Below are 16,946 nucleotides of genomic sequence, written 5' to 3'. Positions count from 1 at the left end.
CTAGCACTTTGATGGTACCTTTCCATCAAATCTTGGTGCATCTCGAATGAATAGTAGTCCTCGTAAGACTTTTGGAGTTCAACAATCATTGTTGCAAGCATGATGCAATGAACCTTCGTAGCATCTCTCTCATGAGTCTCGTACGCAACAATTTCCTCGGGAGTAGCAGTGTTGTGGTCAATCTCCTTCAGCTCTTTGTCAAGAACATACTCTTTGTCATCGTAGCGGGTGACCATGCGAATGTTGCGGATCCAATCGTTAAAGTTGGACCCATCAAATATCACAATTTGCGGATCAAAATTTTAAAGCTATTATAACTTCAAATTTAACATATAATTAGAAAATGTAAATTTGAATTTTGCAATGAATTGCCTAATATATCTACATGACACACGACATAATATTAATGAGAAGTTGTATTAAAGTGACACTTGATTAAATAAGATTAAAACTATTTATTTATTAGAATAAGGATATGTTTATTAATATTTGGACATTATAAATTATAATTGTATTATTCGGTATATGCCTAATATATAAATTGTTTAAAGATACCAATAAATTTTCTTCAATCTTATTTCCATAATTAACCAAATGATGAGGTAAAGTCCGATTTCCATGCATGTTTTAAAATATATTTAAAATTTTATTAACAGCATTTGACAAAAAAAAACCATGATTTTTCTGCACATGACTCAATTAATACACCTAACCCAAAAGTCAAAGTTGACAGGCTAACGATCTCATCTTGGTTGGTTTGTTGGGTTGGATTAGATTAGGTCGGGCATTGAAGTGCGGCACCAGCTGCTCCTCTCGAACCACCAATCTAACACTAACTCTTTTGGGTCAGTGACTCAGTCACCCAGTCCAGTCATTTCCGCACCTTTGACCTTAAAATTTTATTGTGTGTCATGCATACCCCTAAAATTCTGGATAATATCCCAATATACCCTTTAAACAAATTTTATACATCCATTGATCACCCTGGAAAATTAATCCGAACTATTCAAATAAGTGTTATGCTATTTGACAGTAGATTAGTATATCATAAAAGTCAAAAAGTTGCTATAACATGTTATTTTCAACTTTTATAATTTATTTAGATAAGTATTATAAACATGAACTATTTTATCACTTTTAAATACTAATTTAAATTAATAACTTTATATCCACACTTTTTTTTTTAAACTTTTTGTTTAAATAAATTTTTGAATAGGTAAAATATAGGATATAATCTATAACTTTATATGCCGGTTCGTAATCAGATGTCGAACTTTATTAGATGAATATAATAATCAAACAAAGGAAAAAAATATTATGATGTTATATGTACCTTTTTTTTTTTCATCATTTAATGACACGATAATTTGCACGGGCATCTCCAACCAACATATTTTTGGTGTAAATCTATTCCATTGTAAGAGCATTTTTCATATTAAATATGATATTATAAATGTTATTCATTAACAGTAAATTTCGTGTTGAAATACATGCGTCATTTATGGTTATTCAAGTTTGAGTTTATACATATTTAATTTATTTTGGTAGTTTTAGTTTTAAGTTTGTATAATTATAGTTAATTTAATTGTATATTTATATTTTAAATTTGATATTTATTCCATAAAATGTTATAATTGTGTTATAAATAAACTTTTTTGGTTAATAATTTTTTATTTTAATAATATACCAAATAACACGAGTTAGTTGTATATTAATTTTTTATTTGGTTATATATATAGTAATGAATTTCTTAAGTTATTATCACAAAAAGATGTAAACCGGATTTATATTTTTTTTATCATAAATATTGTAATTCTCATGATGATTAAGCCTTAAATTTATTAGTTTGAATCTTATTAAACTATAACTTTTATAAAAATAATAATATTGATTTATACAAAATTTAGTTGACATGATTTTATTTATAGCTAGTTTCGTTATTTGATATCGTTTGTGAAGTTTTGATATTATTATAAATTATTTATTCTTGTTAAATATTGGATATTGGATATTTATAGCAATGATCAATAAAAAATATTTTATTTGTAAGCTAGAAACATACTAATGCCATCTTGCCCTTTCCAAATCCATAAGGCAATCAATTGACTGACATAAAAATAACAATCTTGTTGTCTTTGACCAGTTTGTAATAATATCTAGTTTATTTGTCTACATTATGTCAATTATCAAATATATGCAAGCATATACAAAATAAAAAATAAATTATTACACTTTCAGAAATAAATGCGTATCCATTGTAAATTTTTTAGACCAAATTATCAAGAAATAAATCAAAATAAATTACTACACTTTCAGAAATAAATGCATATCCATTGTAAACTTTTTAGACTAAATTATCAACAAATAAATCAATAATCGGTCCAAAAACTTTTTAGGACTGAGAATTAGGAATTCTATAAGGGTATTTTGGTAATTTTGGTATTGAAAATGTGATCAAAGGAGTATTCTCTTGTATAGTTTGTCTCATTTTGGGTTTAGTGTTTTATTGGGTCCTCCTTGTTTACGTTTTACTTTATTAATTTCCATAAGCCGACGCCCGACAGCTCCTCTTCTAAAACACAAACCCACGCCAGCGTCTACACAACAAAGAATCAAAAAGGGCCAACCATAGTTAGTTCTAGAAAGTAACGCAGAGAGATCAAGCTGGAATGGGTTGAAATCGAGGTTTTCAGCTGTGTAAATTTTATATAGTATTGTTTTTGCAGTTGCAGAATCGGAATCGCAACTGAATTTCGATTTTTCTGGTAAATTCTCTCACAGTCTTCGATTTGATTTGTTAGTTCCGCGACTCCCGTCATTGTATTCTAAACTCACACGGATGTTGATGACATGTTTGGTTGCTGTTTTGAATGATCGCTGAACTGGTTTACAGCTTTTTATCGTGTTTTTAGCTTAATTCTGTTATGATCACGACCGATCGGGGTAGGGTTTCCTCTTTTGTTAACTCTTCTGTGGCTGTGTGAGATGTTGAGAAGTTTTGGATCTCTGAGCTTTAGGTTTGATTACTAATTTTTTTTGTCAATTTGGTGAGTTAGGGCGTTTTATGAAAAGGATATATTGGTTTAAAGCTCATAAATACAAGGCACAACTGAATATTTAGCAATTATGAAATTTTTAGTTTGAAATCGTTTTCTGGTATGTTCATTTTTCCAATTTGGTTTGTGTTTGATTCCCTGTATTATCGGAAGATTGAATTTCATTTTTTGGTATACCTGCACTGTTATTTTTATTACTTTGGACTTATGTTGATTTTGTGATGATCTTGAATACATAACTACTTCTCAGACTATTAAAGCTGAATCGTTTCATTTTTGTTTGTTTGCTAGGAAGGACAAAACAACTGAATTGTGGTTTTTCACTTTTATAAGCTCCACATCCGTGACAAACTTTAGAAATTCTGCTCTACTTGGAAGGTTGAAACCATGGCTACTTTGTCAAAAACAGACTCCAAGCGCATGTATTCTTGGTGGTGGAACAGCCACATTAGCCCCAAAAATTCAAAATGGCTTCAAGAAAATCTTACAGGTATAGCTTTCTTACATCATAAGTATTGTCTTCCAATCTTCCTCTTTCCTTTTTTTTTTTCTATGGTGGAAGTCAATATGTACATAACAGAAGAGATTTATTGATTTCTCTGTGCAAATGCAAAAATTCTCAATTGACTATACCAAACTATAGCTATTTTAATGCAAAAATTCGTTATATTAGGCCATCGATGCTTTGAAACCTTATCATACCAAGTTGCCTATGTTCAAAGTATATTTGACCATTTTCTTAATATTACTCAAAGGGCAACAACTCTTCACTACAAAAACACATGTTTTCTTTTGAAAAGTTGTTGCAGTTTAGTTAAATCTACCAAGGGTCTGTTATCAGAAATTACCACTTTAGGGTAAATAAAAATGTTACGACTTTCATCTGTGTTGTGTAATTGGAGTTATTATAACTAGCACTTCTATTTAATATTTGGATATATAACAGGGTATGTTGCATACTTTAGGTATTTTGTTATTTCTTGTTCTGCCGTTTTCGTGCTCATTAATGTTTTTTTTCCTTGTATGAATGAATAGATGTGGATATCAAAGTAAAAGCAATGATAAAGCTCATAGAAGAAGACGCGGATTCCTTTGCTCGAAGGGCAGAAATGTACTACAAAAAGCGTCCCGAGCTTATGAAACTGGTGGAAGAGATGTACAGAGCTTATCGGGCATTGGCAGAAAGATATGTCCATGCAACCGGGGCCCTCCGCCAGGCCCACAAAACAATGACAGAAGCCTTTCCAAATCAAATCCCCTCAATGGGTGATGATCCTTCTGCTAATTCCCCCTATGATGGTGATCCTCAAACACCAGACACAAGAACCACTTTTGACTCCAATGACTTCCTGAAAGATGAAGATTCAGATGGGTCTGTAGGAAACGTGAGAAGAGGGCTTAAATTCAATGATTCAGAAGATGGAAGCAACAAAAATCGGTCTCGGGATCGAGGGTTCTCTGTAATTGAGAACGTGGGCATGACTGATAAAGAAATCTTATTGCTAAAAGAGGCTTTGGCTAAATTACAAGAGGAAAAGGAAACTGGTCTGAAGCAGTATCAAGAGAGTCTGGAGAGATTATCCAAATTAGAGTCTGAAATCTCTCATGCACAAGAGGCTTCCAGTGAACTTGTTAATCGAGCTAGCAAAGCTGAAGCTGAAGCTCAATCACTGAAAGATGCCCTCCAAAGATTAAAAGCTGAAACTGGAGAAAATCTTGAACTTTACCACAGGGGCTTGGAGAAGCTAGCCAACTTGGAGAGAATGATAATCGAGCAAGCAAAGGAAGCCGAGATTGTAGTTGGAAACTTGAAGGAAGAAATTGCAAGATTGAAAGAGGAAAAGGATGCGGCTTATGATCAGTATAAACAATCTTTGGAGATGCAATCGGAATTGGAAAAGAAGTTAACGGAATCAGAGAAAGAAGCAATGAAGTTCCATGAACGTGCTGAAAAGGCCGAAGCTGAAGTTGAAAACTTAAAGTTGGCAATTGCAGAATTGACCAAAGAGAAAGAAGAACAAGCTCAATTATACCAGCAATGCTTGGAGACTATCTCAAGTCTAGAGCTTAGACTCGCGTGTGCTCAAGAAGAAGCTGAAAGACTCAATAGTGAGATCGATAATGGAGTTTTAAAGTTAAAGGGTGCAGAAGAACATAATGTGATGTTAGAAAGGTCAAATGAGAGTCTTCACTCGGAGTTGGAATCCGTGATTCTGAAGATGAACACTCAAACACAAGAACTAACAGAGAAGCAAAAGGAATTGGGAAGACTCTGGACTTGCATACAAGAAGAACGCCTACGGTTTGTTGAGGCCGAAACCGCATTCCAGACTTTGCAACAGTTACACTCCCAATCTCAAGAAGAATTAAGATCTTTGGCTACAGAGTTGCACAATAAAGCTCAGATTTTGAGGGATATTGAAACACGTAACCAAGTTTTAGAGAAAGAGATACAGAAACAGATTGAAGAGAACAAGAATCTGACCGAGGTCAACATGTCTTCGATTGTGTCCATGAATGATATGCAGTCACAGATTGGTAGCTTAAAGGAATCCAACGGGAAGCTTGTGGAAGAGGTTGACCTTCGTGTTGACCAAAGAAACGCGCTTCAGCAAGAAATATATTGCCTGAAAGAGGAACTTAACGAATTGAACAAGAATCACCAGGCTATTGTGAACCAAGTTGCTGATGTGGGGTTGAACCCAGAAAGCTTGGGGGCATCTGTAAAAGAGTTGCAGGGTGAGAACTTGAATCTGAAAGAACAATGGGAAACAGAAAAAAGTGAAAAAGAAGCTCTATTGGTGAAACTCGAAATTATGAATCAGCTTCTTGAGAGGAATGGCGTTTTGGAGAATTCGCTTTCGGATCTGGGCGAAGAGTTGGAAGGGGTAAGGAGTAGATTAAAAGCACTTGAAGACTCGTATCAGTCTCTTTCAGAAGAGAAATCTACACTTTCTGTTGAAAAAGCAAATTTATTAGGCCAGTTACAAGTAACGAGTGATAATTTGAGCATAGTGTCGGAGAAAAACACTGTTTTGGAGAATTCTCTCTTTGATGCCCATGTCAAACTTGAAGTCTTGAAGCAGAAGTCAAAGAGCTTTGAAGATTCATGTCAATTGCTTACTGATGAAAAATCGGTACTCATTTCCGAAAAGAGTATTCTCGTCTCGCAGATGGAAATCACCGAGAAAAACCTCAAGGATCTGGAGATGAAATATACAGATTTACAAGACAAGTATTCTTCAATGGAGAAAGAGAGAGACTCTACACTTCACAAAGTAGAAGAGCTACACGCATCATTGGCTTTGCAAAATCAAGAACACGTCTCCTATTCACAACAGAATGAGAAGCAATTGAGTACATTGAGAACCCAGATCCAGATCCTAGAAGAAGAGAATCGAAATAGAAGCAAAGAATTCGAAGAAGAGCTCGATAAAGCTTTCGGTTCTGAAATCGAAATCTTCATCTTGCTTAGATGTGTACAAGATTTAGAAGAACAGAATGTTTCTCTGTTGAATGATTGCCATAAACTTCAAGAAGCCACCATGTTGTCTGAAGGTCTGGTTCATGTGTTGAAGCAAGAGAAAATCGAAAGCCAGGTAAAGATAGAATCTTTATCAAACCAGAACAATAGATTGAAGATGGGAATGAATCAGTTGCTGAAAGTTGCTGGTGTTTCTTTGAACTCTGGATTTGAAACTGACCAACATGAAAGATCTTTCGATAGTATACAGACAAAATTCGAAGGAACAAACCGTTCCCTAACTGAAAATCAAGACAAAAACACGGAATTAGTTGTTGAGATATCGATCCTAGTCACGCTTTTGAAGCAGCTCAAAACCGCAGTGGCGGATCTCGAGGCGGAAAAGGGCGGTGTTCAACACGAGTTAAGTGTCGGGATGGCAAAGATTCTCGAGTTGGAAACCGAGGCACGGAAGCTTTCGGAAATGAATGATAATTTGAGATTGAAAGTGAGTGAAGGAGATAATACTGAAAAAATGCTAAAATCTCAATTAGAGAAGTTACATGGAGAGATGTTGGTTGTTCAAGAAGCTTACAGAAGTTTACAGATGGACAATTCAGTGGTCCTGGAAGAAAACAAGTCTTTATTAAAAGATAAGATCCACATGAACAACAAGATTCGTGTTTTGGAAGAGGAAAACGACGTCTTTTTTGGTGATGTATTAAGTCAGAGTATCCTCTCTCATACTTTGAAGACTTGCCTTGATGAGAAACATGAAGAAGTCAACGGGTTAGGTGGCGATTTACAGAAGCTTCTTGTTGTCAACAGCACAATAGCTGACAAAATGTCTGTGATTGAGAAGAAACTTAAAGATGCAAGAACCGAAAATCTCCGTCTTAAAGAGAATTTGGAGAAATCCGAGCTGGAACTGGAAACGGCTAATTCCGACCGTGTTCGATTGGAATCGGAGTTGGTCACCGGAATCAGTTTGTTGCGTTTAAAGGAAAAGGAACATGAGGATGCGGTTCAGAAACTGATGATTTTAGAGAGTGAAAAGACGGGGTTATCCGAGATTTTATCGGGTTTGCAGAGAGAAAATGAGGAGGTTAAAATGACAAGAGATGAACAGGGGAAACAGATTGTGAAATTGTTGGAAGATAATGATGATTTGAAGGATTCCCTCGATGAGAAACATGAAGAAATCAATCGGCTTGGTGAAGATCTTCAAAAGCTTCTCGTTGTCAACAACACACTTGCTGACAAAATGTCGATTGTTGAGAAGAAACTTGAAGAGGTGGAAATTGAAAACCTGCATGTTAAACAAGATTTGGAAAAATCCGAGCAGGAATTGGAAACGATTAAATCCGAACGTGATAGATTGGATTCTGAGTTAGCAAACGGAATCAATCTGTTGCATTTAAAGAGAAAGGAACATGAGGAAGCAGTTCAAAAACTTGTAGTTTTCGAGAATGAAAAGACTGGGCTGTCAGAGATGTTGACCAGTCTACAGAGAGAGCACAATGAGGTACATATGACAAAAGATGAACAAGGGAAACAGATTATCCAATTGTTAGAAGATAATGATGATTTGAAGAAGTCCCTTGATGAGAAACATGATGAAGTCAATCGGCTGGGTGAAAATCTGCAAAAGCTTCTTCTTGTCAATAACACTCTTGCTAACGAGATCGGTATGGTCGAGAAGAAAATGGAAGATGTGAGAAATGAAAATCTGCAACTGAAACAGAATTTGGAGAAATCCGAACGGGAATTGGAAACGCTGACACGTGTCCGTGATGAATTGGATTCCGAGTTAGTGAACGGAAACAATCGGTTGCATGCAAAGGAAAAGGAACATGAGGAAGCGGTTGAAAAACTGGTGATTTTAGAGAACGAAAAGATGGTGCTGACCGAGATGTTGACCGGTTTACAGAGAGAAAACAGGGAAGTTAAAATGGCAAGAGACGAACAGGAGAAACAGATTGTCAAACTTTTAGAAGATACCAATGATTTGAGTAAAGAACGTATGCTCCTACGTGAAGCAACTCAGCTTTTGGAGGTCAAACTGCACGAATTGACCGAAGAACACGAAAAAGCAAAACAAAAAGAGGAGACAACGAGTTCCGAGCTGGAAAAGGAAAAGGACAAGAATCAAATGTTGGAAACACAGGCATCAGAAGTGTATGGTGATTTGCAGACTTCTGGTTTATATCAAGTTTTGTTAGAAGAGAAGATCCGTGAGCTTACTGAAGTTTGTTTGAGCCTCCAAGAAGAAACTAATTCCAAAGATGTCAATTCCAAATTACTCAAAGAAAAAACTGAAACTTTGGAATCCGAGAATGAAGACCTCAAAGCTCGTTTGGCTGTATATCTCCCTGCCCTCGTGTCATTGAGGGATTCCATCTTATCTCTCGAAAGCAATACCTGTATTAGAACCAAAGTTCCAGAATCTGAAAATGAAGAACACAAGGTAATATTTTTTTTTTTTTATATATATATATATATATATATATATATATATATATATATATATATATATATATATATATTCAATAGAGAACCATAATTAAACAGGGAACCAAGGCAGCAATCGTAAGTGTCGTATCGCAAACGGTCTACCGCCAAATATAAGGTTGTATATTTCTTAGTTGGATGCGCATGCACCGGATTATAGCAAAAAACTTTTTTTTTTCTTAAATTTTTAGGGCATATTTTTTGTAAAAAAAGAAAAAAACCAAATATATCAAAATTCAGAATTTTTTGTCCTCTGTAAATCGACATCCATATTGATATACAAAAAAATTGATTTTGTTAACCTTACAGCTCATTCAGATTTACAATGTGAATATGAACTGTGAATAATTTAATTGTTGGCATTTACAATGTGAATTTGATTATATGATATTGATATGTGGGGATCTAAGTAAATTTACATGTGAATTTTAGATAAATTCACTTGTAAACCTCACAAATCTCATTATGAATAATCAAAACATTGAAATAGTATAAAAGGAAATGAACCTACTTTGATTCATATGTAAATGTGAATATGTAGACGAATTCACGTGTGAATGTAAGTAAATTCACATGTGAATTTCACTAAATTAATTTGCGAATGATCAAAGCATTGAAATAGGAAGTTAGATTCACATTTTGAATGCTAAAAACTGAATTATATAAGGTTACAGTATGAATTTGGACAATTCAGATTCACATTGTGAATTTTGGAATATTTAGTTTTTTTTTTTCAAAAAAAAAAATAATGTCTAAAATTTGAGAAAAAAAAAAAAGAAGTTTTTTTTTTTTTTTTTTTTTCTATGATCCAGTGCATGCATGTCCAATTAGTAAATGTACATCCCCATTTTTGGTCATTAACCATTTGGATTCCGACGCTCATGATTGGTTATTTGTTTCCTTTAGTTATGGTTATGTATTGACCCTAACCCTATTATTATATATGTTTGTATTTGGAGTAATTTAGAATGACGTGTTTCTGCAATGATGAGTATTTTCAGGATGCTGAATCCTCAAGCATGGAAGAGGATCCATCTGTTGAGCTGCAGGATCTGGAAAGTAAGGTTAGATCTATCGAAACCGCTGTGCTTGAAATGCAGATGTTGGCAGTGCAGGACAGGTTGGATTCCGAAGCAAAGCTGGAATCGGCAATGAGGCAGATAGAGGAATTGAGTTATCAAAAGAGTTCCCGTAAATCAAACAGTAAGCCGAAATCGACATCGGAAATTTCAGAAGTGGAAATCGGAATCCTACCAAAAGACATCATGTTGGATCAAGCATCGGAATGTTCCTCATACGGGATGAGTAAAAGAGGAGCCATCGAAGGCGAGGCATGGGAGAGTGCCGATAAAAACGGTAAATTCCGACACCATCCGACCGCCTCCGAGGTTTCTCTGGAAACTCTGGAATCGGAATCAAACGTGGTGATGGAGATGGAGAAACCAGAGGTGTCGAAGAGATTCCGGGGAGACGACGGAAACAAAAGAAAAGTATTGGAAAGATTGAATTCCGATGTTCAAAAGCTTACAAACCTTCAAATCACAATCGAGGATCTAAAACGGAAGGTCGAGATAACCGGAAACAGCAGAAGAGGAAAAGCAATGATCGAATGCGAGACGTTGAAAGGCCAACTCATGGAAGCGGAATCCGCGATTCAAAAGCTATACGAACTGAACGGAAAACTGGTGAAACATATCGAGGGCCATTCCAACTCATCAACAACACCAGAATCTGTAGAAAACGAAAGCTTGAGAAGGAAAAAGGTGTCTGAACAAGCGAGAAGAGTATCTGAAAAAATCGGTCGGTTGCAGTTAGAAGTGCAAAAGATACAATTCGTGTTGTTGAAACTGGATGATGAAAATGAGGCACAAGGAAAATCTCGTTTTATGGATACTAAAAAACGAGTTCTTTTGAAAGATTATCTTTATGGTGGCGGAAGAACAAAAGCAACTGTTAGCAGCAGTGGGAGAAGAAAGAAGAGCAACTTTTGTGCTTGTGTTGAGCCTTCGACTAAAGGAGATTGATTGACTGATTGAGATTCATTTCTTTCTGCGTATTATATATATTATAGTAGACTTCATAATAACAAACCATCCATCTACATCTACATCTACTACCTTTTTTTTTCGTCTATAGTTATGGAGTAATTTTAGTGTGTTTTGTTTTTTAAACGTTGCAAGTTGTATGTATGGATTATTTTGGGTTTATTAGGGAGAAGAGAGAGGAGGCCCACCTATGCTATGTTCCCATTTGATTTGATCTGGAGAAGCTATTTTTAGAGAGCTTGCTTGGTTTGCACTTTGTACTTTGTAGCATTGTCAATGTCATACTTGTTTTCACGTTTTATCTAGAGACTAGAGGTAGAGGTGCTAATTTTTACTTTTTTACAGTCACTTTACTTTTGAACGAATATGTTTATCTGGGTCTTTCTTTTTTATTTATTTTTTTATTTTTTTATCTATAACTGTCTAAAGTGAAAACATGTAAATGACGATGCCTACTTCTGCATTAATTGTTCATAAAAATTTAAAATTAAGCTAAAAAGGTTTACAAGGTCACCTGATAATAATAATAATAATAATAATAATAAAAACAACAATAATAATAATAATAATAATAATAATAATAATAATAATAATAATGCATAAAAAACTTCCAGCATAATAGACATTAAATATATTAGTTTAGAAATAAAACACAAAAAGCCATTTAGCTTGCTGGTAAACACCATTCCTTCTACAAGGGAGACCTAAGTTTTAATCCCGTAACCTTTATTAGTGAGTCAGGCATATCAAACAGGGTCTTATTAACTTTTTACAAATTTATTTATTATCATTTTTTGTAGTAATAACTTTATAAAATATATTACTACAAATTATAACCAAATACATGTTATTAATTATTATCAATTTACTATATAACATAATATTAATAAAATACATAGTCATATTTATAAACTAGAAATAAATAAACATCATAATACATGGGGTGACATTTTGCAATGATGCAAGAGGTGGAGTGGGGTTGGAGCCAATTTTGATCAGTGGCGTAACCAATATTTCATTTTAGGGTATGCCAAATTTCACAAACTTACATATAATATCATAATACAAATAATTAATTATAAATATATACAAATACCAACCTTGAGTTTGTGAAATGAAAACACTGTAGCTAAAAGTACATGCATTGTTTACAACTTAATAATAGGAAAGAATCACATACACACGACTGGACACACAAACTTTATTTGTTTTCTTATAAATTACAGAAATGACCCTTTCTATTCATAATAACTTACAATCTATTTTTTTTTTCTTTTGTTTCACTTTTTACCCTTACAATCTAATTAACCTGCCATTTGCAACCTATTTTCTTTTTCTTTTTGCTTCTTACCCTTATAATTCATGTGTTCTTACACTTTCTTCACAATAGATACCCTTTTATTTTTACTTGTCATTTGCAGCCTTTTTTTTTTTTTCCTAAAAACCTACGTTTTTGTAAATACATGTTGCAAGATCAGTATATACAATGTTACCAACCTTGTATATTTTTCTACCAACAACTACAATATTACCATTTATAACCTTTTTCCTTTGTCATTTTGCTTTTTACGCGTATAATCTACATGTTCTATACACTTTTACAATAGATACCATTTTTCATTTTTACTTGCCATTTGCGGCCCTTCAATTTTTTTTTTATCCTAAAAAACTATGTTTTTGTAAATATACGTTGTAAGATCGGTATATACAATGTTACCGATCTTATGTAGTTTTCTACCAACAACTCAATGGTATTTGCCTTTTATCAATAAAATTATTAAATTCAATTAAAAAACAGATTGGACCGTAACAACTTGCGGTTGGCAAAAAGCTACTCACAAAATCACTACTTAAAATGCACAATGTACTACTTTACATAGTCATGGTCCCTACATTTTTATAAATTATTCAAAAACATCCAACATACAAAAATAATCTCTAAACTCTTATGAACTTTTGATAAATCATCAAATGCTCATTTCTTTTAAACTTTTACTATTTTTTGAAAACAATGATATACACACGAAAAACACACGTAAGAACCTGCAGCAAAGCACGGACTCAAATACTAGTTTATAACAAGAAGTAAGGACCTAAGTTATTAGAAACCTAAGATAAAAATATAAAATCTATGCTAAAAATAAAAATAATAATAAAGTAACTGAGTAATAAGGATAATAGAAAAAAAACCACAAACTAACCTAATGGTGGTGGTTGATGAATAAGATTAACAAATGGAATAAAAAAGAGTGAGAGAGAGCATCTGAGCGAATTATTAAAAAATGGGCATCATCAATTTGTGAATGGAAAAAGGTATTATATTTGTCAAAAAAAGAGGCAGTATTCTACTATATGCAATTTCATGTTTGTTATTGGATGGGCCATTTGTCATATGAAGCCCAACTTCTTTGTATAATAAAAGATATATATTACGAACTTAAAATTGTGGATTGGGTGGGCAAAGACCCACCCTTGACTCCATATGCTACTGGTTTTGATGTTAAATTAAAAAAATAAGATATACACGGTTGGATGCAATCCTAATTACATGACATTATGAAGCAGCATATATAGGGTTCAGAAAAAAAAAATCGAGTAGCTAGAGTTGTTATAATTAAGTTGAAGTTGGAGGCGTTTTATGTTTCAGAATTCAGACTTGTTTGTTGTATTCAAAGTCGATAACTTCGATACTTAGCAACTTTGCCCACATCATATCTGATACTTTGCCGTTGCTTTATTTCTTTTTCCTCATGAATCAAAGGCTCCGACGTCGTACGTGAAAGATTAAGTGAAGGGCTGAATAAGGCCCACATGATACAAGTTTAAATCCAAAGGATATATAACTATACATGATCATTTAAAAAAAAAATGAAATAAGATATGAAAGGTAAGTGTATCCCGTGTAAAACTTGAATAAGATCGATAATCGCTCCGTAGAACACGGCCATTCATTGCCCACGACACAACCGGCGGTGTTACTGGTATCTCGCCCGGCCACCACTCGCTTCGCTACCAACCGACGGACGTAAGCTTATTAATTCCTTTTCGATCTTTAATTAATTAACAACAGTAGTAGTACCTACTGGTGTTGATCATTCCTTTTTGTTCATGTTCTTAACATTGATCTTTTGCTTTTCTCCTATCCATCCATCAAATGCCACTACCACTGATAACTGATTCTTCTAGTAATATCATCTATTAATCATATATTTTAGTATCTTTTTTTTTCATCTTTTTGTGCTAAGATAATTCAGTTAGGTTTGAGAATACTAAGACCATCATAACCTAGACCGTTCTTTTATATTGTTTAGTGATAGAAGATACGGATTACTCATTAGGATAAAACCAAATGTAACTGATGATCATGTTATTTTCGTTGTTAGATTTGAAAGTAATCCTGCAAAACGATGTTAGTGGGTGTTACGAATCTACTATATTATAATGATGTGCATGGTAGAAATTACAATATACATTGAATGAACACATGCTAAAATTTGATTGGGGATTTAACCAAACTAGGGGACAATAAAACCCACCATTTCAAGTTGCTAAGCTAAACACAATTGAGTTCTCTTTGTAGCTACTAGTCATGGACACCGGAAACCCGATGCTTTTTGTTGCTAAGCTAATTTGGTTTTTTGTTGTTTTGATTCATATTGCACGTAGATGATTCTTCATCTCATCATTTATGTTGGTGATTTTATCACCAAATATATCTTAGTGTAATGCACTTTACAAGTATTTCAAGAATAATGTTTTTTGTTATAATACAAGTTAGGAGGTGCAGAAGTGCACACTTGTATTTACTAAACATTATTAGTAGTCTAGGGCTGTCAAATATGTGCCAAAGAAAACCAACCATTATACTACCAAATAAATTAAGTTGGTAACCAATATGTTTGGTAGTCAATATATTTGGTTGGTAATACCGTACCAACCAAATATATATATATATATATATATATATATATATATATATATATATATATATATATATATATATATATATATATATATATAAGGGTTCAATTGAGAAAAAAAAAAGGTTGAGAATGGGGGAATCATTCTCAGTCACTCATTTATTTTTGTCGCAAAAGCCTCCGTCGTACCAGCAGAAATGGGAAAGGAATAAACATGTGTTTTCCAACAAAACATGTTTCCTTAAACTATGTTAATCATTACCTTAATATATACAAAAACATAGTATTTTCGGTTTTTTTTAATTTTTAAGAAGTTATTTTTATCGAAAAATGATTTTAAATATACCAAAATTCATGATTTTTTATTCTCTACAAATAGACATCCATATTGATATAGTTTTAAGATAAAATAAAAAATTTATTTTTTTTATATTTTCAGCTATCGTTATTCATAAGTGAATAAAAATGAATCAGATTTTTACTACAGTATATTCGTTATTCAGTTATGAATAAAAACTATGATTATTTTTTTATTTTTTTATTATTATTATTATTTTTTTTTACAATTGAAGTATCATTCATATATGAATATAGCATATAATAAACATAATATATTCATATTTAAGTATTAGACGATGCATTCACTTATGAATATTACATAGTATATTCACTTGTGAATATTAGATGGTATATTAACTTATGAATATTAGATAATATTTTCATATCTGAATATTACATAGTATTCCATGGTATATCACATGTGAATATTACATAGTATATTCATTTTTGAATATTAGATGATATATTCACTTATGAATATTACACAGTATATTCATATATGAATATTACATAATATATTCACATATGAATATTACAATGTATTTTCACAAATATATATAATTTTTATACGTTATTCACATATGAATAACATAAAGACTTGCATATTTGTTTTTTTGTTTTAATAATCATATACTGAGAAAACATATTCATATATGAATATAACATGGTAATTTAGTTCATGCATTTCATCAAACAGTTGGAGTGCATACAATTTAACTTTTTTTTTAAAATGTTAAAAACATGATATTTTGACTATTTAATTCTTACAAAAGAGTAGATTGATGGAGAATTATATGAAATTTTTCAAAAAAAAACGATTTGATATTTTTCTAACCTCAATTTTCAAGTTTTATTTGATAATCGATGTTGAATGAATGATATGAAGTGGATTTTTGTTGATTATCGATGATGTTGATCTAATAACGTTGGGAGTATAATTAATCATAGATGTTGAAGATCTGATCGTATTCAAGCACAATTGAAGGTTGAATTAAAAGAACCAAAAACGAATTTTTGTTGTTAACTGTTGAATCGTGTTGATTATTGATGAAGATCGATGATTGATTAGCACTGGATGATGTTGATGATGGTTTAATTGAAGAAATTTGAATGATTGTTGAAAGTTGGAGAAGAAATTTGGATGATGAACGATGAATGGGTTTGAACTACAGATACGTATTTGAGATTGAAGGCTGTTCTCATATTTACAAGTTTGCCACCGTGTCTTATTATGCTTGAATAAAATAAGTAGCTGAGAATGATTCTCCCATTCTCAACCTATTTTTATTTTCTCAATTGAACCCACCTCTCTCTCTCTCTCTCTATATATATATATATATATATATATATATATATATATATATATATATATATATATATATATATATATATATAATTTTACAAATGAATGTTGGTTATAATTTAAGGTTTGATGATTACTCGATGTTCACAAATCACAACCATGTACGATTACTCTCATTTAATACCCAAATAAAAAAATAAAAATTAGTTAATAAATTAAAGAAAAATGACAAATAGGAACTTTAGTAAAAGACAAATTAATTTATGCTCATCTTTTCAATGTAGAGATAAATATCTTGAAAAGGACGTC

The 16,946-nt window shown here is 32.6% G+C and overlaps 1 protein-coding gene across 1 annotated transcript; it reads left to right on the top strand.

Annotated features, from left to right (window-relative positions):
• Positions 1–2,512: 2,512 nt before the first annotated feature.
• Positions 2,513–11,376, top strand: LOC145055623 (protein NETWORKED 1D-like). Its single transcript, XM_079003981.1, has 4 exons — positions 2,513–2,765; positions 3,348–3,546; positions 4,092–8,986; positions 10,032–11,376. The coding sequence occupies exons 2-4, from the start codon at positions 3,444–3,446 to the stop codon at positions 11,052–11,054; spliced, it is 6,021 nt and encodes a 2,006-aa protein (XP_078860107.1). The 5' UTR covers positions 2,513–2,765; positions 3,348–3,443; the 3' UTR covers positions 11,055–11,376.
• The last annotated feature ends 5,570 nt before the right edge of the window (positions 11,377–16,946 follow it).

This window comes from Lactuca serriola, chromosome 5 (assembly GCF_051521515.1).
Source record: "Lactuca serriola cultivar US96UC23 chromosome 5, Lser_US96UC23_V15, whole genome shotgun sequence".
Lineage (NCBI taxonomy): Eukaryota > Viridiplantae > Streptophyta > Magnoliopsida > Asterales > Asteraceae > Lactuca > Lactuca serriola.
The sequence above is the reverse complement of the archived record's forward strand: the minus strand, read 5'-3'. Positions and strand labels throughout refer to the sequence as shown.